We start from the raw sequence: 26489 nt of genomic DNA, 5'->3' as shown, positions 1-26489 counted from the left end.
CCCCTTGCAGGAACATGCCTATTTTAAAGCATGTCAGCATGATCAGCTGTTTTGAAGGGGCTGCAGCAGCATATCTTTTCCAAAAGTGACACTTTGTTTTCCAGGACAATTTTCATCATCATTTTAAAATTGAAGGTAGTTTAGACAAAAACTGTAATGATTTTTTTTGTTTGTTTGTTCGTTTAGTTGGATATGAAAACCACCTCTCCTTTCTTCTGTTTCGGCAGTTAAATATTCTGGTTGACACTGGGAGCAGTAATTTTGCTGTAGCAGGTGTGCCTGATCCTGATGTCACCTCCTACTTCAATACCGAGCTGTAAGTACCTGTTCTGCACTTCGTGATGGGTTAGGGTGTCTTTTAGATTCTGACTCCTCCACTCCATGCCACGCAAGAGAGGATGATAAGGCAGTTCATGGGGCTCCTGTGACATCCCAAGAGAGTGGGATGTTTGTTACCTGAGTGGGAAGATTTGCTTGGTGCAAAGTCCTGCCTGACACCATGAACAGTCCCACTCATGGCATTCAACTGAGCTCTGAGCACAAAGCTGATTAGAGCTGCAGAAAAGAAGATTACAGGGTAAAAATTGTTTGCAAAATTACACCAATTTCAGCCAATTTCTTATCCAAATAGTCTTGGAATGAATTAAAGTTTAAATATACTTTCCCTTTGTTTAAAAACAAAACTTAAAACCCAGTAATTGTATCTTTTACTTGACATTTAATTCAAAACCAAAATTAGCTATTCAAAAACTCATTTGTTGTTTAGTTCGGCCAATGGCCTCAATCATTTAGTGATCTGGACAGACCCTGCTGAATCTGGTTGTTTAGAAGATACGACTTGGTGGTTTCAGTGCTTGTTATGCACTAAATTTGCTGTGTTAGCATGAGGTGACATTAGTCACAGCCAAGCACAGCTTCATCTGTCTGAATCATTCATGCTCCTTTCTTCCTTTGTTTCTGCCCTTCTCTAGTTTCAATTATTTCAGGTAAACTTCTCCAAAACACAGTGTCTGTCTTTAGCTAAAGCATATGGGTAAAAATACTTAAAGGACTGGGAGGCTGGAGAATATCACCATTCTCATTACCTCTTTATGTATTTTAACATGAGGGTTTGCACTTTTTTTCCCAGTAAGATGCACTGGTGATAGAGGGATAGATGGTATTTCCATGTTGCTTACTGGAATAGCCTTACCTCCTGCCACATATTCAGGTGATAATGGAGGTATTGCACATCTCACTCTCATATGACACAGGTCTGTAAAGTCCAGAACTTACACTTGAAAACCATTTCTGCAGTATTGCAGAGTTTTTCATGCCAGCTATCCCCTTCCATAGGTAGTGGCTAGAGGAAACTTAGCTGCAAGGAATTAAAAGCACAAGCATTCCTTCTCTCTTTTTTCTTAAGTGATGTTATTTTGTCTGGAAGGGCAAGGCCTCTCTCATGAGAACCATAAACGATTAGAAATAACAACAACAGCAGAGGCTGTGTGTTTTGAAAGGCTGTGGAATCACTTGAAGGTTACAGTCTCTTATCAGAGTTCTCAGTGTATACTGTGTTTTGTGAAATTTGATATAAAGTTAATAATGAAACCTTGAAATTTGGGCCCTCAAGAGTTAAGGGCACTTTGTAAAAAATATTCTAAACTCAAGTCACTACAATTCAGAGCAATTACAATAACCATTTCTTATTTGGATTGATTTGATGGAGTACTACAATATGCCCAGAAAAAAATGAAACCATTAGTATGCTTGAACTTGGCTACACCATGTTTCTTCCATTGTAAATACTTCAAATATATTTAAATAAATGTCATCTGGGGGGGATCCTAGCCTCACTGAAATCAGTTAGATGTTTAAAAAAGTCTTTTGCAAGAAACTTCTGTAGGTCAGTCGGTACATATCTCAAATGAGGCAGCGTTGTCAGCAGATCAGGTGGTCCATGGCTGAGTCCAGCCAAGTCCTGCAAACCTTTAAGGATACTCTCTCTTGGCAGTGTGTTTCAGTGCTGTGCCACACTGTCCTGTGGAGGAAATTTTTCCTATTGTCCACCCTGAACCTCACAAAATGTGACTCATGGATGTTGTCCCTTGTGTTATTATATGTCACTGCAGAGAAAAGTTTGGCTGTGGCATCTTTGTAATTGTCTTTCAAGTTGTTGTAAGCTGCTGTGAGATTTGCCCTTAGTTTCTTGTCTGCAAAACCAAAGCCTAGCTCCTCTCAGCCTCTCATCACAGATCCTGTGTTCATGGTCCCTGACCTATCTGGTAGCTCTCTGCCAATCCCTCTTTCTCCAGATCCTTGTTGAACTGGGTTCCCAGAGCTAGCCACAGTCTATTCCAGGTGTGGACTCACGGGTGCTGACCAGGTGAGAGCAACTTTCTTGGATATGTTGTCTGTGGCCCTCCATATGTGGCCTGGTGTGGAGTTTGTGATATGCACAGGGCAAGTATGGTGTTTGCTCTTATTCAGTCTGGTGTCCACCATTATCCCAACTCCTTTTGAGCCCTTTTTAGTTGCTTCTCATTCTGTCCTGGTGCGTGGGGTTATTTCCTCTCACCTACAAAACTTTGTGCTTCTCCATGTTGAGTGTCAGGAGGTTTCTCTTGGTTCAGTTTTCTCATTTTTCACGATTCCTTTGAATTCAAGCTCTGATATTCAGCATGTCAACTACTCCCTTTAATGAAGTGTCCTGTGCAAATCTGCTGTGGGTACAGTCTGTCCATTGTATAGGTTCTTGATGAAGATGTTAAAAACAATTTCTCCTCCACTTACAACCCTTGGGGGGCTATGCTTGTCATGAGCCTGACACTGAGCCAGTGGTCACTGCCGTTTGGGCCCGGTGGCCTAGCCCATCTTCAGCCCACACAGCTGCCTGTTCAGGCCTACGTCCTCAGCTTCCAAACGGGAATGCTATGGGAGACAGCATCAAAAGCCTGACTGAAGTCAAGATGTGCTACAATCACTGCACTCTCCTCATCTGCATAGCCAGTCATCTTATTGTAGAAAACAATGAGGTCAGTCAGGTATGATAATACCCATGAAATTCCTCACTGAGTGTCCATTATTACCTTCTTGTCCTGCATGTTCTTGGGAGCAGATTCCAGGAGGTTGTTCTTTGAGACTTTCCCTGACTCAGTGGCCTATAGTTTCTTGGGCCCTGTAGCTCATCTCTTTTTGAGACTGGACTTATGACAGCCTTTTCCCAGTACTCAAGTTATTTTCCCTGGCTGACATGATTTTGCATAAATGGTATACAGGAGCCTTGATATCACATCGGCCAGATCTGTAAAATTACCTGAGAGTGACCTTTACCCATGTGTAAATGAGACAAATGACCTATGGCCACTTTTCTTCCATACTACACGGAACACTTCAAAATTACATAAAGAGGTTTTTCTCTCATCTGGTAATCATTCCTGCAGTTTTTCCTTATATCATCATGAAGTGCTTCCATATCAAAGTCATAAACTGCGAATTGAAGATAAGGAGAAAGAAGGATTAGTAATTTGTTAAGTTAATGGGACTGAGTTATAGATGTGTGCTTATTAGAATATTAGTATTGTGTTGGAGAAAGAGAGTGATGGATCTGAATTTCCTGATTGCCATGTTCTTACTTTAATTTTATTAAAATTATCAAAATCCAAAATTAAATGCATGATTGTTTTTTGACTGAAATTGAGGAGGGTGCATAGGAAAGGCACTACCTTTGTTTTAAAGGACCTGGAGGTTGTGTTGTTCAGGAAGAGCCCTCCTTGAGCAACTTCAGAACTAGTTTGTTAAATTATATTGTGTGTCATATAATCCGTGTCATATAATTCTACTGTTTAATTATCTGGGTCTTTCCATATAAAATGCATAAAGCTGTTACCATGAACTCTTTCATGACTTGAGCTTTGGAGCAGTTCTGACGAAACTTAGATGTGAGAAGTTCTGAGTCTGCTGTGGAAATCATGCTGTATAGGTCACAATGGTGTGTAAGGTTTTGGGAAATGGCTTAGTTTGTCCTGAACTGAAAAGAAATCACAGGGTTTGTTCTCTTGCTGTTCAAAATAAGTTGTTTTCATTGAGTACACTACTTATGATAAACGAACTACTTTAACGGAGGTATAAAGGGATTTTTACTCTTGAAACTAAATTATCAGCGATGGATCTGTAGCAGTATGTGAAAGAATGACATACTCAGGGCTGTCAGTATTCAGCAACAGTATTCGGTTTTATTTCAGTGTGAATAATACTGTGCACCATCTAAAATTCTGAGAGCAAACTGCTCAAGAATTGATTATTCCAAGAGATATGGAGGTAAGAAAATTATGGGCAATGAATTGAGGTAATACAATAAGTTATATACAAGCAAGCAAAAGTAAGCTGCTGCTTTGCAGTGTGATCCTGCAAGTCTGATTGTGTACACTGTGCAGTTTATGGTTTGAGGGAAATTATAAACTTGTTTCAGAACCCCTGCAAGTTAGGTGGGACTTCTTGGTTAAAGATAATAATTTATGTTGAGGCATAGTCTTTAGACAACTAGGATGGTTGTTGGGTTTTCATGTTTGCTTTGCCTTAAAATCATTGGCCCTGAGTCACTTATCTTGTGCCTTCCATCTTCACTAAAGAAACACTCAAAACTTCTTTTCAGATTTTTTGGTCTATTGCTGTTTTCTTTGCCATTGCTGTTCGTGGAGACATTGGTTTGGTTCTTAGGAAAAAGTGAATGGATAAGTAAGAAAATCTGAAGTCCTGGTTTGTTGAAGAGTGGCAAGTGAGCTGGGACACTGTTGAATTAAGAAGGAATTGCATGTGTTTGGCAAGGTCGGAGTTAAGCAGGGCTTTCTGTGAAGTGGATTTGCTGTTACCATTTTGAGCATAATATTTTGCCAATGCTTTATTCAATGTTGTAGGCTGGTAATGAGAAGTGACTCTACATGAGAAAAATGAACCTGTTACTAGTTTTCTAAGCTGATATTTGAGGACCACGTTTCTGTTGGCTGCTTTGGAGAAAAGGCGGTAACCAGAAAGGGGAGGGAAACACTACAGCACCATAAACTAGGAGGCCTTTTTCCTTGCCTCTAGTGAAGATATACTCTGTCCTGCCGGAAAAGCTGAATTTCTTATTTTTTTTATCGTAGCCACAACAACTTGTTTGGAATTTTTCATGCTGTGTTTCTGTTCTCAGCCCACGAATTAGAAGAAGTCTCTAGTTTTCACCTCTAAACAAGTTTTCTCCCTTTGGATCAGTGAGTCGGAAAAACACCGGCTGATTACTGTCAAGAAGACGGAGCAGGAAGTGGTTTTGCAGAACAGAATGTAATTTACTGACACAAGGATCACGTGAGATCCCTTCCCACACTGGGTATTTTGTTCCTTGAAAGATATGATAAGGCCTTCTCTTCAATACAACATTTGTGGGCTTTACAGGTGAGATGAGTATCCTCATGCCCATTTCTACAGCTGGGGAAGCTGAGGAAGTGGCTTGTCCTGTCTTTCACCAGAAAGTTCACCTACAGTGCTGGAAAACGAGCCCTGTCTTTCTGTGTCCTGGTCCACAGCTCAATCCATCAAGCTGTTACTGCCTACAGAAGCAGAGCTATGTGCTGCTGCTGTTGCTCATCATGCAGAGTCTATATGTGCAGATTTGCTCTGCTTTATTCTCCTAGCACTCACTTTTCTCTCTGATTTCAGATGTTTCTTCTTCTGTTGCACAGCCAGACACTTTCCTACATTTAGAGCCCTGTATTTTCCCTTTCTTTTCCTGCCCCCTCCTAGCTTCTCTTATGTCTCTAATTATTTAGACTCCATTTTGATTTATAAAATGTACTGCCAGTATCACAGTGGTGCTCTGAAGACCCTGCCTGAGCAGAGATGTCCCTTCGTCTAAGTGTCATACAAATGCAGAATTACACAGAAAGGTAAAACAGCAGTAGCAGTAACCAGGTACAGGTAGTAACAGTGTCTCTGGAATTTGTGATTTTGAAATCTAATCCATGGGGCCTATTACCTCATTTATTTCTGCTTTCTTGGATGTTGCAAGCTACTGGGCTGTGAAGACCCCTGATGGGTTAGATGTTGGGAGTATCAAGAATGGTTTAGAGTTAGAGCCTGGACTCTTATTGTTCCCAACCCTTGTTTAGCTAGGAAGAGAATTGCATGAGGCTTGCATGGTCCATATGGCCAAATTGTCCTTCAAGATAAAGTGTCTGCTTGAATGGGTAGAAGCTGTCTGAATTGCTGTCTCAAGGTTGCTCCCCCTAATAGGCAAAATCACACCAATTCATTCTGGTGAGCTCAGGTACAGGGGCCTGTGAAGGCACCTCATCTGGTTGTTTCTGTGAGAGCAGCTGATAGATAAAAGCTGGTTTGATAAACTGACCGCACTGGATAAATCATCTATACCTTCTATTGTTTTACACACATGTAAAGGTGGTATTATGAAATTATTTTACACTTGCTTTTTTTTTTTTTTAATTTACTTTTTTAAAAGTTGTCAAACTAAAAGTCTGTTTGGACGTACCAAGCATGATCATTTGCCTCTTTAGAAAGGCAAGCTGCCTGCCAAGGAATGGGACCAAAATAGATTGTAAGGAAACCAGGAGTTTTATAGCTCTTCAGTAGTGATGACGGTGGAAGATGATTACTATATTCATACTAAAAGATTTTAAAATGAAGAAATCTATTGATTTTTTTTCTCCTGTTTTGTAAGCCTTCTAAACAAGATTATTTTTCTTTCTTTGCTTGCCATGCTTAACTGCTCCGTTGCTTTTGCTGCCAAGGTCTAGAAGGAACTCCTTCCTTTCCTCCTCCAAGTCAGGGAATCATTTGTTAATAACATTTAAATCTACTTACTTCCTGATAGATAGACGAAACTGCAGATTTAGAAAACCTGTATTTTACTCCTGATACTCGCAATAATATTCCAATTTACCAAAAATGGATTTTTAGTAATATTAATGACATATTAGTCTACAGCTATTCAGTTAGCTTGGCATTTCAATTTGAGATTTGAATTCATAAAGTTTTCATTTTCTTGTGCCACTTAATACATTTCATCTCCAGTTAAAGAGTATTGCTCCTGTTCTGATAGACCAGTCTGAGTCAGGGATGTAATGCACGGGATAATGTAATATATTTAATGTAAAAAAAAAAAAGGACACATTGTGAAGGTTTGAATCATCGTTGGATGAAAACAAGGCCTCAAGACTTTTTCTATTACTGCTCTTTTTTTTTTTTTTTTTTTTTTTTTTTTTTTTACCGTTTTTATAATCCATTCCCCTTTTTCTGTGAGTATATGTAGTCAACTTTACACACTTCACTTTTTTTCTCTCTGGGAAAAATTAAGATGGAATACGTTCTGTCTTGCATTGTAAATGAACAGCTCATGCATAAGTGTATCTTTTCCTTTTAAAGGTCAAGTACATACAAGTCTCAAGGGATTGATGTCACAGTTAAGTACAGTCAAGGAAGCTGGACTGGAGTGTTGGGTACAGATGTCATTACTATGCCAAAAGGAATAGATGGCAGCTACGTCATCAACATTGCTACCATTCTTGAATCAGAGAATTTCTTCTTACCAGGGGTTAAATGGCATGGGATTCTTGGTCTTGCCTACGATGCCTTAGCCAAGGTAAGTCACTCTTTCCCCAGCTATTAAAATAAGAGGACAGATATTCTGTCAGAATTAGACTCCTCCCTTCCACCCACTTTTTCCTGTGGATCCTTTGTATTTGTTAAATTCTATAAATAATACACTGGGTTGTGATGGTACCACAGTTCTAAATGAGGATTTAGGCTTTTCTGGTGATGAAGGCTCCAATTTTATCTCATCTGGAATTAATAAGCTTTTACAGTTTGTAGTTCCAGCAGATTGGAGTAAAGGCTTCTGGTATACATGTGGAGGGCATTTACGAAGGTTGTGATGATCTCCCTCAAGACTTGTCAACGGACTGATGGGCTTACTTCACCAAGCCTTTGGCAGTTCATTCTAAGACATTCTCCATTCATCAAGTAAAAGTTGAGATGGAGGACATAAATGGATAATTTCAGAACAATATTAGCTCTAGTGTTTTTATTAACATACAACAAAGCATATCCTGTTCTTTTTGAGGCAGGAAATTCAAGTAGAAGTTTAAATTAAAACCTAAAATTTATAGTCTAAAATGTATAACCTTATAATGTAAAACTGAAAACACGATTGGAATACTACATGGTCATAGTTTTCAACCTACACATAACTGTTTGAGAAATTCACAAACTGAGGTATATCCCGTTAGAACAAATGATTCGATACTTCCTGTTGACTCTGGAATTAAAATGCTTTATTCAAGAGTTGTGTGATCATTGTATTGACTTCTGCCATACTTACCATCACACACTGTTGACAGACAGACAGAGAAGAGCTGCTTCTCGGCACTGGTTTGGACAAATAGTGTATTCAGGGCATTTATTTTTCCCTTCTTCCAAAGACTTAAGTGTTGTTGGCTTCTGAGGCTGTTCTATGCTTTGTGTAGTAAGAGCACTTGGCACTTCACAAGCTCGCCAGGGTCTCTGCCTGTCATGAGATGTACCTGCACAGAAATCTGAATTACAATGAAATTGTAGTACTCTAATAAACTGCAAAGACAAATATGACATGCAGTGTAGGAAAGAACCTGGTGACCAGTAATCAGCTGAAGTGAGTGTGCTTGGATATGAAGTTCTTTAAAAGAAGGGGAAATAAGGCCATTGAATTCAAAGTTCATTAGAATAAATTACGGTTAAAAACTGAAAATCCTCACTTAAAATTCTGCCTTTTAACTGTGGAAAAACAGGAAAGGCAAGTTACATTTGGCTGTTCTAATAACCCAAAGCCTTTTCCAAACAGAAAGCACCAGTGAGAGTTTCTGTCTAAAACTGAAACCAGTATTTGAGTTTTAAACCTTCAGTGGAAAAATATTCTTGTGCTTTAGGGATTTCTGACAGTGGTCAATAATAAAAATGTTTTTAAACCCAGCAGAAACAGAAAAATGACAGATGTTAGTTTTTTAATGACATACTATATCTAGAATTTTCATCACGTGGTTGTCAGAAATTCAGTTTACTTGTGAAAAGCAATCTTGTTTGAATAATTGGCTCATTTCTGCAAATAAACTTTTTAATGAATACTTCTGCAATTCTTTTGTTTTTTGTTTTGTTTTTCAACACCTTCAAGCCTTCAAGTTCTGTGGAGACGTTCTTTGATTCTCTTGTGAGGCAGGCAAAGATCCCCAACATTTTCTCCTTGCAGATGTGTGGTGCTGGACTGCCTGTTTCTGGAAGCGGTACCAACGGAGGTAGTCTTGTGGGTATCTGTCAATCTGAGAGGGAAGATGTATCTTTCTTAATCTCTCTCCCTCTTTTCTATGACTATCCTACTTCCAAATTTAGTTTTTAATATATGAGCTGGTTTATATTTTTTTAAAGAAAAGTTAAGCACTTAGGCAAAACTCAAGCATCTATTTTCATTCTCCATTGGTTTTTTCTCTCTCAAGTTTGAGTAAGCTTCTGCATTTCACTTTTTTTTTTTTTTTTTTTTTTTAAGCTTAAAAGTTGTGGTATTTCCTCAGGGCAGATTCTTCAGTCTTTCTCAAACTGAGTAGTCCCTTACTCAGCTGCTAAGCTTGTGCAATAAATCTCATCAAAATGCTACAGTAATGTTTTTTACATGACATGAAAAGGGGGAGAGGAATCAAGGCTCTTTTCTTCCTTGTAGACAACATATTAAAGGCAAAAATCTGAAGACCAAATCTACTTGTTGTTACTCTGGAAAGTCTTCCCATCAGTTTTAGTGGGACCAAGAATTTTCCATTGTTTATGACTGTTCCTGAATTATACTGAAATAAGCATATCAGCACAGGAGTTGGTCACAAATAGTTATTTTGCTGTGAATTCACATGTTGTAGATGTTAACACATTTGAGATAGATGAAGCCGAAGAGAGAAATTGCTCGTGTTAGTTCAGTTCAAAATCTGATGGTCTAGTATGCTCGCAGTCAGCTTCAACATAAGTTTTGATGAAAGCTAATAGCGATAGCAATGACAGAATGGTCACATTCCGTTTTGGATGTGTGTAAGAAAAATGAAATGTTCTTGAGCAGTATTAAGGTTTTCTGATCTGATAAAGTGAATTTATGATGTGCAGGTTTAATATACTGTCCCATTTTTATACATTGCCTAGATTAAACCCCTGAAGATACTGTTTTGATTTTAAACCGTGGAGCTTTCGTCAGAGAACCAGTGTGAGCTTGTAGATGAAGATGCTGGTAATTTGGCCCAATATGGGAATTCTGGTTGATTGAAGCTTAACATCTAGATGTTTCATACAGCTTTATTATTGACCGAGGAGTTGTCAGTAAGATCCTTACAAATGGTGCTCTTAAAATTTTAATGCCGCGAGTACCCTTTTTTTTCCTGTATTTGCCTCAAAACTAAATATCTGGGATTTTAAAGTGTGTGAATTCCTTTCTCTTTTCTCTCAGATTCTGGGTGGAATTGAACCAAGTCTGTACAAGGGTGATATTTGGTATACACCTATCAAAGAGGAGTGGTATTACCAGGTTGAAATTCTCAAACTGGAGGTTGGAGGACAGAACCTCGAATTGGACTGTAGAGAGGTAATTGCATAATGTGTTTCTGTCTATATAAAATGCAAGTTTGATTTTAAAAAAAATAATAATAATAACAAAACAAAAAACATTGAATTGATCAGTTTTGTCTTTACAAGCAGACCTGTATTCTGGTTTCCTCTGAGAATTAAGGCTGCATGGTAACTGAAAAGGAATGAACAACCCATGTGCAATGTAGTATGTACATCAAACATGCTAACATTGCCTCAAAGAGGACTTTAAAGTCATTGCTAGTATTTTCAGTAAATTAGGGACTAAGCTACAGTTATTAATTAAACAGTCCTCTGAAAATACGGCTGATGTAGTTTGGAAGGGCTCAGCCTCTTGACTAGTTTGAGTTGTCTGAGTTTTAAGAAAGGTGCCTTAACACTGAAGGTAAGTTGTTGTCAAGAAGACAACAGTCTTTAAGCAACTACAGATTATGGTTTTCTGTTATACAGTAAAATCACACTAAAGGGTTTTAAGACAATTCTGGTCAAACAAAAGGGAAGGTGTTGGATTAGCCCATGTGGAGATGTCTAAGCATGTAACTCATGACAGCATTGAGCAAGTGTCTTCCTGGGAAGCTTCCCAAAGTATCTCATCCTATGCCTTCTTTTTCTGGTTTTTCTAATCCACTTCTGCTTGCTTTGGCTTTGCCAGTTATTATGCCTGATTGATTTGTTTTCTGTTTTTATTAGGAATCAGTTTAATGAGACTGTGGTGTTGCCATTTTTATTCCAAAGCTGTTTCATTTTTTTCTTTGGAGGATATGTTTGTATGTGTGTGTTTCATTTGTTTCTTAATGAAGCTCGTTGCTATTCATGTTTTGATTATAGTTCTATAATTTTCATGCCCTGTTTTCATTAGACATCTTAATTTTATCCTATGCTTGTTCTCTAAGTTGGAAATCATTTGGACATGATAATTCAAAAGTTTTTCTAGTTCATACAATTTAAGTAAAATTTAGGATAAAAATCTTACACAAACATTATTATATTTATGTACAAAATAAGGAAATCATAGTACCATTTCAAATATTTAAAATTAGTTATATCAGCTTTCAACTTAATAAGCAAAACAAACAAGATCTATTTAAATGTCTGTTATATTTTTAGGAGGGCAAAACTGCTGGTCCTTTAACATAAATGTTTGTGTTGCTTTTCTTTCTAGCATTAAAAAAAGATCAACCTGTTTTTGAAGAGGAGCCCTTTTACTAATAGTTTAATACTTACTGTTTCCAGAAAAAAACTCACTTAAAAACCTAGCGGTGTTACAAAAGTCTCCTGTTATTGTTGCTCTTTTTCTGAGCCAACCAACATATTGTCTGTGTCGCACAGTATGCTAGTCCCTGGTACAGAAGACATCATTCCTTTCTTAATCAAAGATCTTCTCGCAAAAACTTAGGGGAAGAATAGTAAATTAGGGCTACTATGATTAAAGTTTGGCTAGTTAGGGGCTTGCAGAGGATGTGTAATTCACTGTACAGGATGGTGAACTGCGTGCCCTCTCTCCTCTTAGTTGTTTTCTAGGAAATGGAACATTTCTTGTAACAGTCATCAGAGACGACTCCTTTCCTTGCAAGGGAAAATTAGTCACCTTGCCTCAGTGCTGGGAATTTGTCCAATGTTAGACCACAGCTGCGGCCTTAAGCTGGGCAGACCAGGGCTGAGAGAAGTCCTGAGCTGCTGGCAGCTCATAGGGTGCACTATTAAATATTAACCAGGAAGATTAAGAAGGCAAGAAGTTACTATCCACTGAAAGTACAATGAACACAGTATGAAAATCTAGGTACTTAGTCTCTGGCCAAACATTCCTGCTGCTCCAGGCATTTTGTGTGGTTAATATGTTAGAAGTTGACCATTTTGGCTGTGCCTCCTACCTACTTTTTTTCCAAGGGTAGCTCTACGGTATGCTGGCAGTTGCATCTGTGTGGTACAAACCTATTAAAATGGACTTCACAATGCCTTGGTGTTTCTCTCCACTCTTCAGAATATTTCTGAGTGTACAATAAATGGTTTCCTGTTTGCTTTTCTTTCAGCTCTGCTTGGCAGCCTATAGCAGCTCTTCTTTCAAAAAGAAAATAACTAAGTCAAAGATACTTGTTTTACTTTTAGGTGGGTTTTATTTTTGTCACTGCACTAAAGGTATTCTATGTGACTTGATAACATCTAAACCAACGTATTTTGAAGTCGCTTGTTGTTTGGCCTCTTCCTAAAAAGCTTATGCTGTATGTTTCCTTATGTCTTATGATATACCAGAAATGTGTCACTGTTCAGTTGTGTACCTTTAAAAATATTTATTCTTTGTTTACTGTATCTAGAGCTTAATGAAATCCCTTAATCTGAGGGCTAGGGTGTTAATAATGAAGATAATCGTTTCCTTAGAGTTTTTTTAGTCCAGATTTTGAGGCAGCAAGATTGAAATTTTGAGTTTCTTTTTACTTGTTTTTGTCTGGTTTAGTGGTTTGCAGCAGTTAAGAGAGAAAGTTGTGGCATTTAGCATTTGTACTCTTGAGCCAGTACCAAATATGACATGTAATGAGGCCTAACGTTCCTTGAATATTCTTAACTTACATATGTCAATCATTAAACATGGGCTGTTGTATTGTGTTTAAACTAGAGTGAGTTGTTTCCATGATAGCAGAGACCTTGATTCAGGGCTTGGACATATGTCTGAGCTACATCAGCGTACTTAGCATCTCTCTGTAATGACCCTGAGAGTGCTTTTGCCCAAAGCATATGGAAGGTGATGTGGATTAGCTCACCCCTCCGAGACAGGCTGGGCTTTGCTTCTCTTTACAGTGGTTTGGCCATTTGCACCAGCTGTGGAGACACACAGTAATTTTGTTCAGTGGTACAAATAAACTCACTTTTGTGTCTAGGCTGACCGCATCTTGCTTTTGCTCTCGGGCTTCATTTGAATTCAGGCTATCAACTAGAAAGAGCTGCTGACAGGTATGACATGCAGGTTTGGAAGACAACTACCAAAGAGCAACAGCTTTGTCATTGTTATGAAACAGTGTAAACTGCATTACATTAACTACAGCATATAACTTCTCTCTTTTTTCCTCCCTCCCTAGTATAATGCTGATAAAGCAATAGTAGACAGTGGGACCACTCTCCTCCGTCTGCCGCAGAAGGTCTTCAGTGCTGTGGTGCAAGCAATAGCTCGCACGTCCCTGGTAAGCCAATGTCATTAAATCTGTTTGAGATGTTAATTTCCTATTAAATGCTCACATTTGATCTTTGAAAGAAGTGTCACCCTTGCTATCTGCCTTGTAAGTCATAGGGTTTTAATCTGAATGGAGTGGAATCTTTCCTGGTCTACCCCTGTTAAAAAGTAAGACATGACTGGTAGCCTTTGAAGGAAATGGAAAAGGGAAAGGAAGAGGTGAAAAGGGAAAGGGAGGAGGAAAAGGGGGGATACAAGTACAGACTAGAAATGCATATATGGAAATGCATCAGAAACAGTGCAGAGATGGAATATTTTCTTCTAAGTATTTCAGAAACACAGACATAATCCATGTCGCTTTCATTCAAAGTATTAAGAGTATAAAAGCAGGCCTTTCATTCAAAATAGAGTGTTTATAAAGCAGAAGAACCTGCTACTGCAAGCAGTTCCCTTCCAAGTATAATGCTTATTGTTGTACAGAATGGATGCCATTCATTGGGATTATTCATATTGATAAAGCTGGCTTTGACCTTCATTATTGAATTATTTATGTTTAAAAACATCTTTCTTTGGAAACAGAGTGGGCTTTAGAAGTAGGGCATGGGGTTGATGAATTTCTCTGAGTATAGAGTAACAGAAGCAGCATTTTCTGGTTAATAAAAACAATTCATAAATATTGGTTGAATACAGTAAGCAGTACCAAGAAGTTTAAAGATGAAGACTAAATCCCATATGTTTCAATGTGAGCCACTCTAATATTTTTGTCACGTATTCACAATCAGACAGTGGTAGTAGTTGCAAGTCACAGGAAATTCAGTAACTAAGCTATTGGTCAGCTGCCCAAAAGATGGAGCATTTGCCTCTATAATGGTAATTCAAGACTGAGATCCTTTTCTGATGGAGAGCAGAGATTTGTCATGAAGTGTTCTTCACTGCCTGTAGGTGTCCGTTATCTGATATAAATGTACCAGTTATCTTATGTATCTCGGCTTCCCTGGTTGAAAAGTTCTTCTTTGCAAAGCACTAAAGTATTGACTGGAACAATTTCAGTCAATTGGGAGGGATTTGAAAGAAGCCTGCCCAAAAGGTCTTGTAATGGCACCTTGTGGATAGGGAATCCTCCTATGAAGTGGGCCACAGCAGTTACACTCCTCTCTGATGTTGCTCAGAAGGACATTTGAACCACGTGCCTTCCACGTGACAAGTAAAGAGTCAACTGATCAATAAGGTATTAGAGGGGAACCGCTCACTCACTCTTCTTAATGGTTTTTGTTCTTCCTATTAAAAATGCATAAACTAACTCTTTTAGGGCATCTTTTTAATCCCAAGGACCTTGCTGCTGTACCCCTTTCTCTCCACACACACCAAAAATTACTTTCACAGCTTTAAACAAAGTAGATAGTCTATTAAATAAGAAAGTAGTTACATGATGTCAGGATCAGATTCTAGCTATGTAGGAGCAATGTCAGGAAAATGGGTATTTTCAGCAATTGTACAATGGCATCACAATCATACTCTAAGTGCTATGTGCTTCTGGCAGGCTGTGCACCACTGAAACAAAATCTGCTGTATTCAGACATATTTATCTGACCACAGGAGAACCAGGTTAACAAGTTTCTTGCTTCTTCCCAGCAAGATGTCATTGCCCCTCAGGTACGCTGGGATAACTGCATGTGAAGTGTTCCTTTATTCAGTTCCATAAAAACCAAGGCTGTGAGCTTTATGCTCTTTAGTGGTGCGGACTGCATTTTAAACCTTACTTGTTTGGACTGAAATCTTCCAGGGAGCAGCTATAGATGCAGTTTAATGATGGCAGGTCTGAAGGGTGGTGGTTTTGGTAGATGGGCAAAGATGGGCCACAGAGGGGTGACAGCTACTACATCTCACTGCGCTGAAGTCAGAACGGTATGTCTACTCATGATGTTAGTATAATGCTAAGTTAATAAGTTGAAGAAAGGAAGGCTCCAATAAACCTCTTTATTTTAATAATCTTTTAGGTGTCATACAGCCAAATCCCCTGCAATGAATTTCTTTGGCATACAGAAGTAAGGCAAAGAAATGCAATGTCATGAGCAGTCTTTCTGGGAAATGGAAGTAGGCACTTAAAATAGAGCACTCTGTAGTCTTGGTCTGTCCAGTCTGGGTGCTGTCCTGCAGTTTTTCTCAGATCACAAGCTCTGCTTTCCAAGAGCAAATGGAAAGAAAGGACAACTATGTTCTTCAGCAGGTCTGGCCTGAGACTTAGCTGTGAGGGTCAGAGCATTCTGTCTGGTGCCAGGAGATGTACATAAGTGTGCATTGAGTGTTAAGGGTAAAAGTAATCTATTTGTGACAGTGGGTCTCATTGTGTACTTACACGAGTGTATGCTTGTTGACCCAAGAACAGAGATGAGCACCTGGAAGTTTTAAGTCTCTAATACTGTGCAGCCCTAACAAATATTTCATTGGCAGGTATGTGGGTGTGTGTAAATACTTGTCACCTGTAAAATGCCATAACTAATGTATGAGCTGATGCTTACAAAGTAATCAGTATCACAGATAAATTCAAATGAGTGCAGTGGAGAGGCTGGATTTCATCTTTCTCCTTCACACATACAAGAGGCTTTGGCTGTGCAATGTCAGAACAAGATGCTGCCTTGCATGTTGTTTCATGTGGGAATAAGAACCAGTGCAAAGTAATGCACTCAAATAAGGAAGTTTTGTCCTCTAATCTGGTAGCAGATCAGCTTTGTGTGCTTCAGGAAGCATGAACGTTAGACAAGATGTTTGTCTTAGGCAAGCACACTCTGTGGAGGTTTGTTTTTTGCTTTGTTAGTGCCATGGATATGTTAAGAAGTAGTTATTCAACTTTCTTTCAAAAGCATGGCAAGTTGTGTTGGTAGTGAGAGGCAGGACAGTGAAAGACAGAGGGATGTGTTTCTTTCCATTGAGTGTAGCAGACCTCTGTTCCCTCGCCTGCCAGGAGATTTTGGCTTATCCCTTGGCTTCAAAACCCTAAAGCTGAATAAGAAGCTGTAGGTATGTGAGGAAGGGAGCTGACTCCATTACATATTCATGCAGTTTATATTTTGGCTTATGTTTAAAAAAAAAAAAAAGTCTGCTGCTTCAAAATGTTGGTATTCGGTCAGAGCTGTTCCAGAGAAGAAGTAGGTAGGTAGTAAAAGCCTGTTAATGCTTTGCCTCAGCATCAATTGCTCAGGGAGGTCACAAATGTTCATTGCGGAAGTGGAAGTAATGAGACACAAATGGGAAGGAGAGGAAAGGGAGACCTAAACCTGCTTTTGCCTCTTGCCCCCTCTTCTAAGTCATAATGGGTTAAGAAGCATCTCAATTTGTGTGTTGTGTTCTTGCTTTGATCCTTAAAGAAAAAGCTTTTTATCAGACTTGTGTTCATGCTTGAACTTCTTCCATTCCCATGGAGAAGTATCGAATACCCTGTTTTCCCAAAATAACACCTACCGTGAAAATAAGACCTAGCATGATTTTTCAGGATTTTTGAGGATGCTCAAAATATAAGCCCTACTCCAAAAATAAGACCTAGTTACTGTTCATTTTTAAAAAGTCTATTTAAATAGTGTCCAGGCAGCTGTATTTGTAAAAAAGTAACAAGTTTTGGAGCAAAAATTAATATAAGACCCCGTCTTATTTTCAGGGAAACAGGGTTGTGGTAATGATTATTTACAAAAAATCTATCAAAATGTACGTAATCTGTATGTATTGATTCTATTTTTTTTCTTTAATAGATACAAGAATTCTCTTCTGGCTTCTGGACTGGTTCACAGCTTGCATGCTGGGATAAAACTGAAAGACCCTGGTCCTTATTTCCCAAACTCTCTATTTACATGAGGGATGAAAACGTCAGTAGGTCATTTCGGATCTCCATCCTACCACAGGTCTCAACCTTCTTTGTTTATTCAGTTATAAATTTGTTTTTACTATTATAAAGCACATGCTCTTAAAAACAGGGACTATTTTTAGTGGTAGTAGAGAACTGGCTTATTGCATACAAGGGAAATATTTTAAAATGAAATTTAAAAAAACAAACAAAACAAATTTTAAATAGGGAAAACAATAAACTTGTCAAATCTAAACCAAACAAAACCACAAACAAACAAAAACCAAACCAAACAAACCAAACAACAACAACAACAAAACACAAAGTTTCCCTCTGAGTGCAGTCCATGTAGCTGGGAATGATTTTTTAAAAATTGTCAGGAAAAGCAGGCAAGTTTTTGTTTTATTTTCAGAAGCCTTAGCCGCATTAGATGTCAATACAGAAGTGTCTCTGCTCATTTTCATCTTCCTGTTTTGGGAAGCAAATTTATTTGTTTTCTATGACATTCTGCATTGGAACACTTCTTCTTAATATGACAGTCTTGGCAATGAGCCTATGTGATCTCTGCACCAGTTTCTGTAACTTGGTTGGTTTATCTTTTATTAATATTCCGTCACAGATTTTAGAATATAATATGCTATGTTTATTTTTCCTCTCTGGCTTCCCCTCACAGTATGGGTTGCAATACAGGCTAGTATCCTCTAACATTACTAATACAGTTTTTTACCTCAGGGGATGGTCAGGAGCAAAGGGGAGAATTAACCTATTAAATGCATTTTAACTTGAAACATAGTAAAGCCTTATGATAAGCGTCTTCTGTATTGATCATGTAGCCTGGCAATCTTTCATCTCTGTTGAGAAGACAAGGGGTAAAATGTGACTTGAATTTATGAATCTAGGGCCTTGAAGTTAACACTGAATGTTCCCTGAATCAATTCCATCCTGATAATTTTTTAAATAATAAAATTATTCTCTAATTCGAGTTCATTTCCCAAGTTCTTTCTCAGCTATCCTCCCCTTATGGAAAATGTAAGAAAAAGTGGCTCTCATGAATTTGCTGTTGACCTTCACGTAGTGACTGACTGTGTTTGAATTTAAGCTTAGAATCCAAGAGCTTTACCTCTTACCTGCCTGTAAGCTTTGAACAGTTTTAAATCATGTACAGAAATCTGTCTGCACCTGTTCATTCTCTATTTCCAGTGAAGTTTGAGTGCCTGAATATAAAAATCAAAGGTCTGAACTTCTAAGTACTGTGTGGTGTTGCTTCTTACATTCTGGCTTTTTTTTTTTTTTTTTTAATAGCTTTATATTCAACCCATCCTTGGAATAGGAGAGAATTTACAGTGCTACCGATTTGGCATTTCTTCCTCCACAAATGCTCTAGTTATTGGTGCTACAGTCATGGAAGGTTTTTATGTAATATTTGACAGAGCCCAGAGGAGAGTGGGTTTTGCAGTGAGTCCATGTGCAGGTAAGAGAAATATTGTTCAGATATATAAAGGGTGAGTGTCACGAAGATGAAGCCAGGCACTTCTCGGTGACAACCAATGATAGGACAAGGGGTAATGGGTGCAAACTGGAACACAAAAGGTTCCACTTAAATTTGAGAAGAAACTTCTTCTCAGTGAGGGTGACAGAGCACTGGAACAGGCTGCCTGGGGGGGTTGTGGAGTCTCCTACTCTGGAGGCATTCAAAACCTGCCTGGATGCCTTCCTGTGTAACCTCATCTAGGTGTTCCTGCTCCAGCAGGGGGATTGGACTAGGTGATCTTTTGAGGTCCCTTCCAATCCCTAACATTCTGTGATTCTGTGACTTGGTGAGTGGGGAAATATCAGCTCTCTTACAGAAACACCTTTGCCACTTATCTGATGGGGAAAGGAGTGATTACCCATGAAGTGGGAAGGGTATATTTTTGAGCAATCCCAAGCTTTTCAGATTTCAAGGGGTGTGTGCGGGGTGGGAGGGAAAGCTTTATGGCACGCAACAGTCTTTTGGCATGAAGTAAATCAGCCTCAGCTCGGGGATCTTCACTGCGTTCTTCCTTCTGAGAGATCTTCTTTCTGAGACATCTGTTTCTGTGTGCATTTTCCCCAACAGTTACACGAGAGAAGTTTCCTGTTTTTAATGCAGCTTCGATTTTGTATAGTTCCTGTTCTAATTTGCAGATAAATGGATTATTCATCTAACTTTCAATATGCACAGTGAAGCATCTTACTTGTGCTTTTCTCTTAACGTAAATTGTGCCTCTTTAGCTTCTCAGAAATACTCAAAGAAAAAACTAAGATGAAAATGAAACTTGAATTAAGACTTGTGGTGTTTGTGTTGGTTCAAAACAAATAGTTTTCTCAGTGTAAGTAAAAAGTCATTATTTTTTTAATTAACTGCTGAGGAAATGTGGAAAAGGTCATAATTTTTGGCTGATTTTACAGTGATGGTTAACTTTATTGCTTTTTCATTATTTCTTCTTTTGGGTAGCTAAAAATACAAGTTTTGGGGTTTCCTCTCCTTGTTGATGAGACATTGCTTTGGCACCACAAGAACATGCAAGTGGGAGAGGAGGGAAAGGATGTGCACCCATATTCAAGTCTCTGTCCCAAACGGAGGTGATCTATGCCCGGAAAAACATTATATCATCTGAGATTTGCATGAGAAAAGGACTACCACAGACAGTTCTTCTTTAATCCCCAGTGTTTATGTTAGAGAGGGTAAGGGCAGTAAGTACTTGAGTGCTTAATGCAACCAGGTAATTGAGGGGAAAAAAAGAGAGATACTAGCTGGCTGAGCTGTAGCTCCAGGGCATTTTAAAAGCCTTTTTTTTTTTTTTTAATCTCTCCATTGTTAATGGGTTCAAAACGGTCCTCTTTGAGCTTGCTACCAAAGAAAATCTGGATGTTGATGTGGGTTGCTTAACGAAGACCTCTATGAAGTACCATGCAGTGATGAAAGATACATAACTAGACAAATACTGAAGACCAGGTTGTCCTGCCTTTAATTCTTCCTCCTCCTTCTGGACTGCAATTTTAGTGAGCGCAGAGCTGCCTCCTGTCCCTGCCACACTGCAGCCATTAATGGACAGGGGAGGGGACATTTTGATAGAACATATTGACCAACGTGTAGTCAGCAGGGGACACAAGCCGGCTGGTGCATGTAAGAACTGCTTTGAAATCACATCTTTGTTAAGAAAAAGAATCAAGGGACCATAATAACACCTTAATGTTAGTATTGCTACATAGAAACATAGAGTTTGACCACTTCATGTGGTTCTGCCAACCTCGTCTGGAGAGGAAGAACTGAGCTTGCTGAATAGAAATGAAACAGGAATTCACATGAGCTTGAACACATGATGATACCCAGCTGGTGCTAGAAGGCATTTCCTTGTTGTTTCTTTGTCCGTGTTTCATGCATATGTCTAACCTAGCATCATGGGATCTGAGAAATCAGATGACACAAACCACTGAGTGAGACAAGGTATACTGATTTGCCAGACCCCACTCACACAGGGCAGATGACATTTTGCTGGATGTGCCAGTTATTCTAAATTCATTTTTCGCAGCTTGTGGTTTCCATATTTAACACTACTTTCATCAGAAAACCACAACTGTGAGTGGTTAGCAGCCAGTGCAATGTGAGGGATTAAGCTGCCTAACTGGCTTCCTGTGGAGGCCAGCATGTCCTCCATAGCAACTACATTAATGTCATTTATTTGGAGCTTTTTGGTCTGTTTGTGGGCATAAATTAGATTGAATTACTGGTGTCATAAATCTTCAGAAATAAGAGAAGTATAAAAGACCATTTGGTGTGGCTTTGCAATGGACTATGCTTTCTTCTTTGCAATAGAGTGCTAACACTAAATTTAAGCCTGTGTTTTTATAAGATGTTAAATGGGCATGTGCTGAATACAAAAATTAGGGGAATGGGACTAAAAGTCTTAGCTTCATTGAACTCCCAAGTTTCTATTGAGACTTGAGACTACTGAGACTAGAAATGAGAACTGGCTTATCATGTACTCCTTGCACCTTTTTATTTCTCCAGGATGTACCAAGAGTGAGGAGAGTTAGGTAGATGGCTGCAGGAAGCTCTTCCATTGTAGCAGGAAAATAAATTTGCTTTTCCCTCAGTATGTGAAACATTTTAAGACTTATTCTGCCTGTTACCAAATTGTTTCAGGTTGCTTGTTGATAATTTCAGGGGCAATCTACTGTTTACAGGATGACTAGGAAAGGTTTTGGATCAAGTGTCTTCTTGAGACAAGATGTTCAGATCATCTGGTTAGTATTAGTGAAGCAACCTGATGGTATCTCAGTATTGAGCAGGATTAGACCCCTAGTGTTTTTGTAGTAAGTGAGCAGATCATAGGAGCAAGACTTGAGTATTTTTTATGGAAGAAATGCACCAAGGACTGTAATCATAAATTACTTGTACACTAAACTGTGATGAGACAGAACACACCCAAATTTGTGGGCACTATACTCAGAAAAATAGATGGCATGATGAATAGCAGAGCTTCAGTCCGGAAGGCCATAGTAACCTAGAGGACTGGGCAGCAGAAGTCTCAAGAGTTTCAGTGAACAGAAGCTCTACACCTCGAGCAGGAAACCACAATGCATGGGTGCAGTCTGAGAAGGGGCCCACTAAGTGTAACAGCAGCCCTCTGGAAAAAGATCTGGAGATTATGGTGGGCCCCAAGGTGAATGCAATCCAAGGGTAAGTGCAAGTGAAACTATGTAACAAAAGGCACCCCACCCCCCCCACCCCCCCCCGCCCCAGTTACATTCAGAAAGGTTCAAGTTTGGACATGAAGAATTTCTTCTTCTCCAGGAGGGAGGTGCAGCACTGAAACGGGCTTCCCAGACTGATCATGGGGTCTCCCTCCTGAGGGTTTTATGAGACCTGGCTGGATAAACCTGCAGCTGACCTGATCTATTGGTGGTGACAGTCCTGCTTGCAGTAGCAGGCTAGACTAAGTGACTTCCAGGGGCCACTTCCAAGCAGCATTTTAGAATTTTATTATAAATTTGATCTAACTTCAGGTGTGCTTTCTTTCCAAACCACCCAAGATGGTAGGAGTATGACTTCTACACAAATGTTATAAAATAGCACTTTTACAGAGGTGCCATTTTTGTCATGTAGTCATCAATAATGAGGAAATTCTTATTTATTCAAGATGAAGAATTTATTGTAGGTAGGTACCATCAGATGTTCTAAAAAAATATGCCAAAATATCCTAATTCAGTTAAATGTGTAATATGCTAAGTGTTTGTGACTGTAAGTTTATGTTAAGGGCTTGTTTGAACAATTTAGGCACATTTCCTCTTTTGATTTCCTCTCAATTTCTCTGGGGATGGAAGAGGGTGAGGGAAAACTTTTTTTTTGAAGGGAAGAAAGCAGAGGCTGTGCTGCTATCAAGCATTCTCAAAATGCAATATAAAATGTCAGCCACCATGACAACAGTTTTGTATTGCCTTTTTAAAGAGGAGTAATTATTGTACTCAAGCCAAATAATGAGTAATTAGGGACTGCCTGTTTTCAAAACTATTACCAAGGTGGAAAATTGTGCTGCTTTTTTTTTTTTTTCCTTTGAAATACTAAATTCTTAAGTAGTAATACTTATGCCTTGCATTTCACATTAGTATTAAATGTGGTTTAGTTCGGTTTTGCTGCAGGGCTTCATAGAGACAAATGAAGTAGTGTGAGGGGGTGAGACGTACAGAAGAAAAAATTGCTTGGTAGACAAAGTGCAATACTAGGACTCTGAACAAAATGGGTTTCTGCCACAGACCTAGATCGTCTTTTACAAGCCTGTCCATTATTGTGCATCTCCCTTACCACATTTATGTAACAGCAGTATCTTGCAAAGATATGCTGACATTATAGGCCACACAGACCATTTTATTACCCATCTAATGAGCTGAGAGATCACGTTTGGTATCTACCAGTTTTAGGGTGTTTGTGGTACAGCCTCAGGGTACACCCAGTCCTCTCTAACTCTGCGTTGGTGCTAAAGGAGTCTTCTTACACTTGCATCTGGAGAAGGGGTTGGTTCAGTTGAGCGATCCTACAGAATATTCCTCATTTGGGCATTTTGTTTGTTATGACAGGCTGGGTTTCCATCAGATTGGCGAGTTGCCCTGATTCTCCTTGCAGCCCAGCGATCATTAGCACTAATACAAAAGAGGCAGCAAGGGACAGGGTGAGCAGAACTGCCTCTTTAAGCAGCAGCCCACAATTAAGTTAATGAGACTTAAACCTTAAAATAATATGAAGCCAGGAAATAAATACCAACTAAAATATCTCACAGTAAATTGAAGGTAAAGCAGCCCAACTATTCTGCATTTGTTTCTCAAAAAAAAACAAAAACAAAAAACAAAAAAAACCCCCACAAACAAAAAAACCAACAACAACAACAACAAAAAACACAAACAACACAACAAAAAAAAACCCACAACACACTGCCTTTTCAAAAACATGGGCTCTCCTCTTCCTTCCAAAGGGTATTTTATGCTAATCTCTTTAAACATGCTTTCAGGAGTTGTGCCCAAGGTATGTGTAAATAAGGGATACTGTCTTCAATACGCAGGATCACTTACAATTTGGCAAGAGCTTGTCTGTGCATAAAGTGAACAAGAAACGTAGCGGTAAAGCTAAAACTGAGGCCTTTATAAGAAATACAGGAATGTATCTTGAAGTATCTGACTAGAGAAGTGAATTACAACTGTTTGGAATACTTGTTAATATGCACAGACAGTACTAAATGCAGGCTCCTAGTTGCCCCAAGCAAGCTAAAAGGTATCCATTCTTTCCTGGCCAGGGACCTAAACTACAAAATGCACTGAATATTTTGTTGCCCTAGGCAACTCACTTGCTCTGCCTTTACAATACGTGTAGCCCTGTCCACAACTCAGGGGAGCTTTGCTGCGCTTGCCACGGTTACTGTGACAACCATGGGCAGCATAACCCTTTTTAAGCAAATACTGGTTTGACAAGTAGGGGTTTGTGATGGGAATGAAACAAGTCACACAGTCTGTGATGTTACCGAGATGACTGGCCTTCAGAAAATGGAGTTGCCAAGGCACCCCTTCATGCTTCTCACCTTGCCTTTGTCATCTTCATTTTCCAAGCTGCTTGGTTAGCTTCTCCCTTCCTGCCCAACAGCTCTACTCCTTCATGTCCCAGCTCCTCGCTCCTGATATTGACCTTTCTCTCCACCATTCCCCTTTTCTGTACAGCTATCACCCAACTCTCCTGCTTCACCTCCCCTTCTTTCTGAACTTTCACCTCCACTCACAAGAGTGTCTGTGCTACTTTCCACCTTGCACCCTGTGTATAGCATACAGTCCTTTAAGGTATCTGTGAAGCTAATGATCCTGCATGCTGCTTCCTAAGACCCTGGAAGATAGCAAACACAGAAGATGTAAGAATCATCTGAGGTACTCTTCCAATTGTTGTTCCAGAAACAAAAACTGCCCAGGCCCTGACCTATTCCAGTGTAGGTGTTGTATAGGATTTTTAAGCTTTGTTAAATTGACATTTCTGAAAGGTTAGTCCAGAGAGAAAAGGTGATCCCGTGACTTGGGTTTTAATTTGGGCTGTGGGAAACCTGATTTAAATGTCTACTTTCTTATTGACAGCCTGTGTAGATGTGGGAGTGTCATGGTTTTCTTATGCTTCAGATTCCCATTTTATAGACATGGAATACTAATATTTTTATTACAATGCAAAATACAATAAAACATGAGTATGCTGAGATGTATGATGATGGAGGAAAAGGGATGTATAAGTATTTAAGTTAGATCTTCTTTTTATTTGCTTTTAAATGGCGTATATAGACTTAATGTTCTTCTTTTTGTAATTTCTCAGAAGTTGACGGCGCTCCAGTCTCTGAGATTGAAGGCCCTTTCACAACAGCAGATGTTGCAAGCAACTGTGTTTCTAGCGTTTCTTTTCATGAACCAGTGTTGTGGATTGCCTCCTATGCTCTCATGAGCTTGTGTGGAATTATCCTCCTTGTACTGATCATCCTGCTGCTTATTCCACCACGGTGTCAGCATCGCTACACCGACAATGATGTGGTCAATGACGAATCCTCCTTAGTGCGTCATCGATGGAAGTGAGAAACTTGATTGTGAAACCTGGGACTTAAACAGAATGAAGAGCAAAATACTTTGCCAAGGGGGAGAAGCCAATGCCCCAGTCCTTTCTACATTCATTACAAATTGCTGTTGAAATCCCGCCAAATATTCTGCATCATCACTTTTTAAGCTTTATTTTCTAACACTGATTCTGAACCAAAGCACTGTTAACCACCTCTTAAGTGCTACGGTACTGGATTTGCTACTACAGTACAACGAGCCTTTATGCTCTCAATAGTAACTTCTTTTAAAAAAAAGAAAAAAAGAAAAAACACACCATTATGTTCTTCCACTGTCTGAACAAAATTGTCCATCTCTCTATCACAAAAAAAGAAGCTGTCAGTATTTTCTAACTAATCAAGCCTTGACTGTATAAAAAGAGAAAAAACTTAATGATCTTTCTTATTAATTGCATTAAATGAATACTGCTGTCTGTTTACATCAATTCATTTAGAAACTGTGCACATGGTGTGGGGGAGGGAGAAAGGTCAGACAAGCAGCAGAGAAAAGCGAGGTCAAGAAGAAATGTTGGTTTGTGAGGTTTTTTCCTCAAGATCACTGCTGCCACTTGAGAGAGTCACCCTTCCTGAGTGTCACTACAAAATAGTTTGAGGAGGTGAAAACTGGGAAACAAACTTGTTCAGCCTTAGTATAAAACAAGACTACCTCTCTTATTTTACAAGGATGCTACCACTGGTAAGCATGTGGATTAGAACTGGTCTTGAAGCACAAGATGCTTCA

The 26489-nt window shown here is 39.1% G+C and overlaps 1 protein-coding gene across 1 annotated transcript in view; it reads left to right on the top strand.

The window, feature by feature from the left end:
• BACE2 (beta-secretase 2) overlaps positions 1 to 25730 on the top strand; it is a gene marked incomplete at both ends in the record, with an annotated part of 47848 nt that extends 22118 nt beyond the window's left edge. Inside the window, 8 exon segments of the mRNA XM_080363743.1 lie at positions 228 to 316; positions 7399 to 7615; positions 9179 to 9307; positions 10484 to 10618; positions 13692 to 13793; positions 17527 to 17676; positions 18921 to 19089; positions 25477 to 25730. Of these exon segments, the coding sequence (XP_080219869.1) occupies positions 228 to 316; positions 7399 to 7615; positions 9179 to 9307; positions 10484 to 10618; positions 13692 to 13793; positions 17527 to 17676; positions 18921 to 19089; positions 25477 to 25730 (1245 nt within the window).
• Positions 25731 to 26489: the final 759 nt, after the last annotated feature.

This window comes from Nesoenas mayeri, assembly GCF_963082525.1.
Source record: "Nesoenas mayeri genome assembly, chromosome: 1".
Taxonomy (NCBI): Eukaryota; Metazoa; Chordata; class Aves; order Columbiformes; family Columbidae; genus Nesoenas; species Nesoenas mayeri.
The sequence above is the reverse complement of the archived record's forward strand: the minus strand, read 5'-3'. Positions and strand labels throughout refer to the sequence as shown.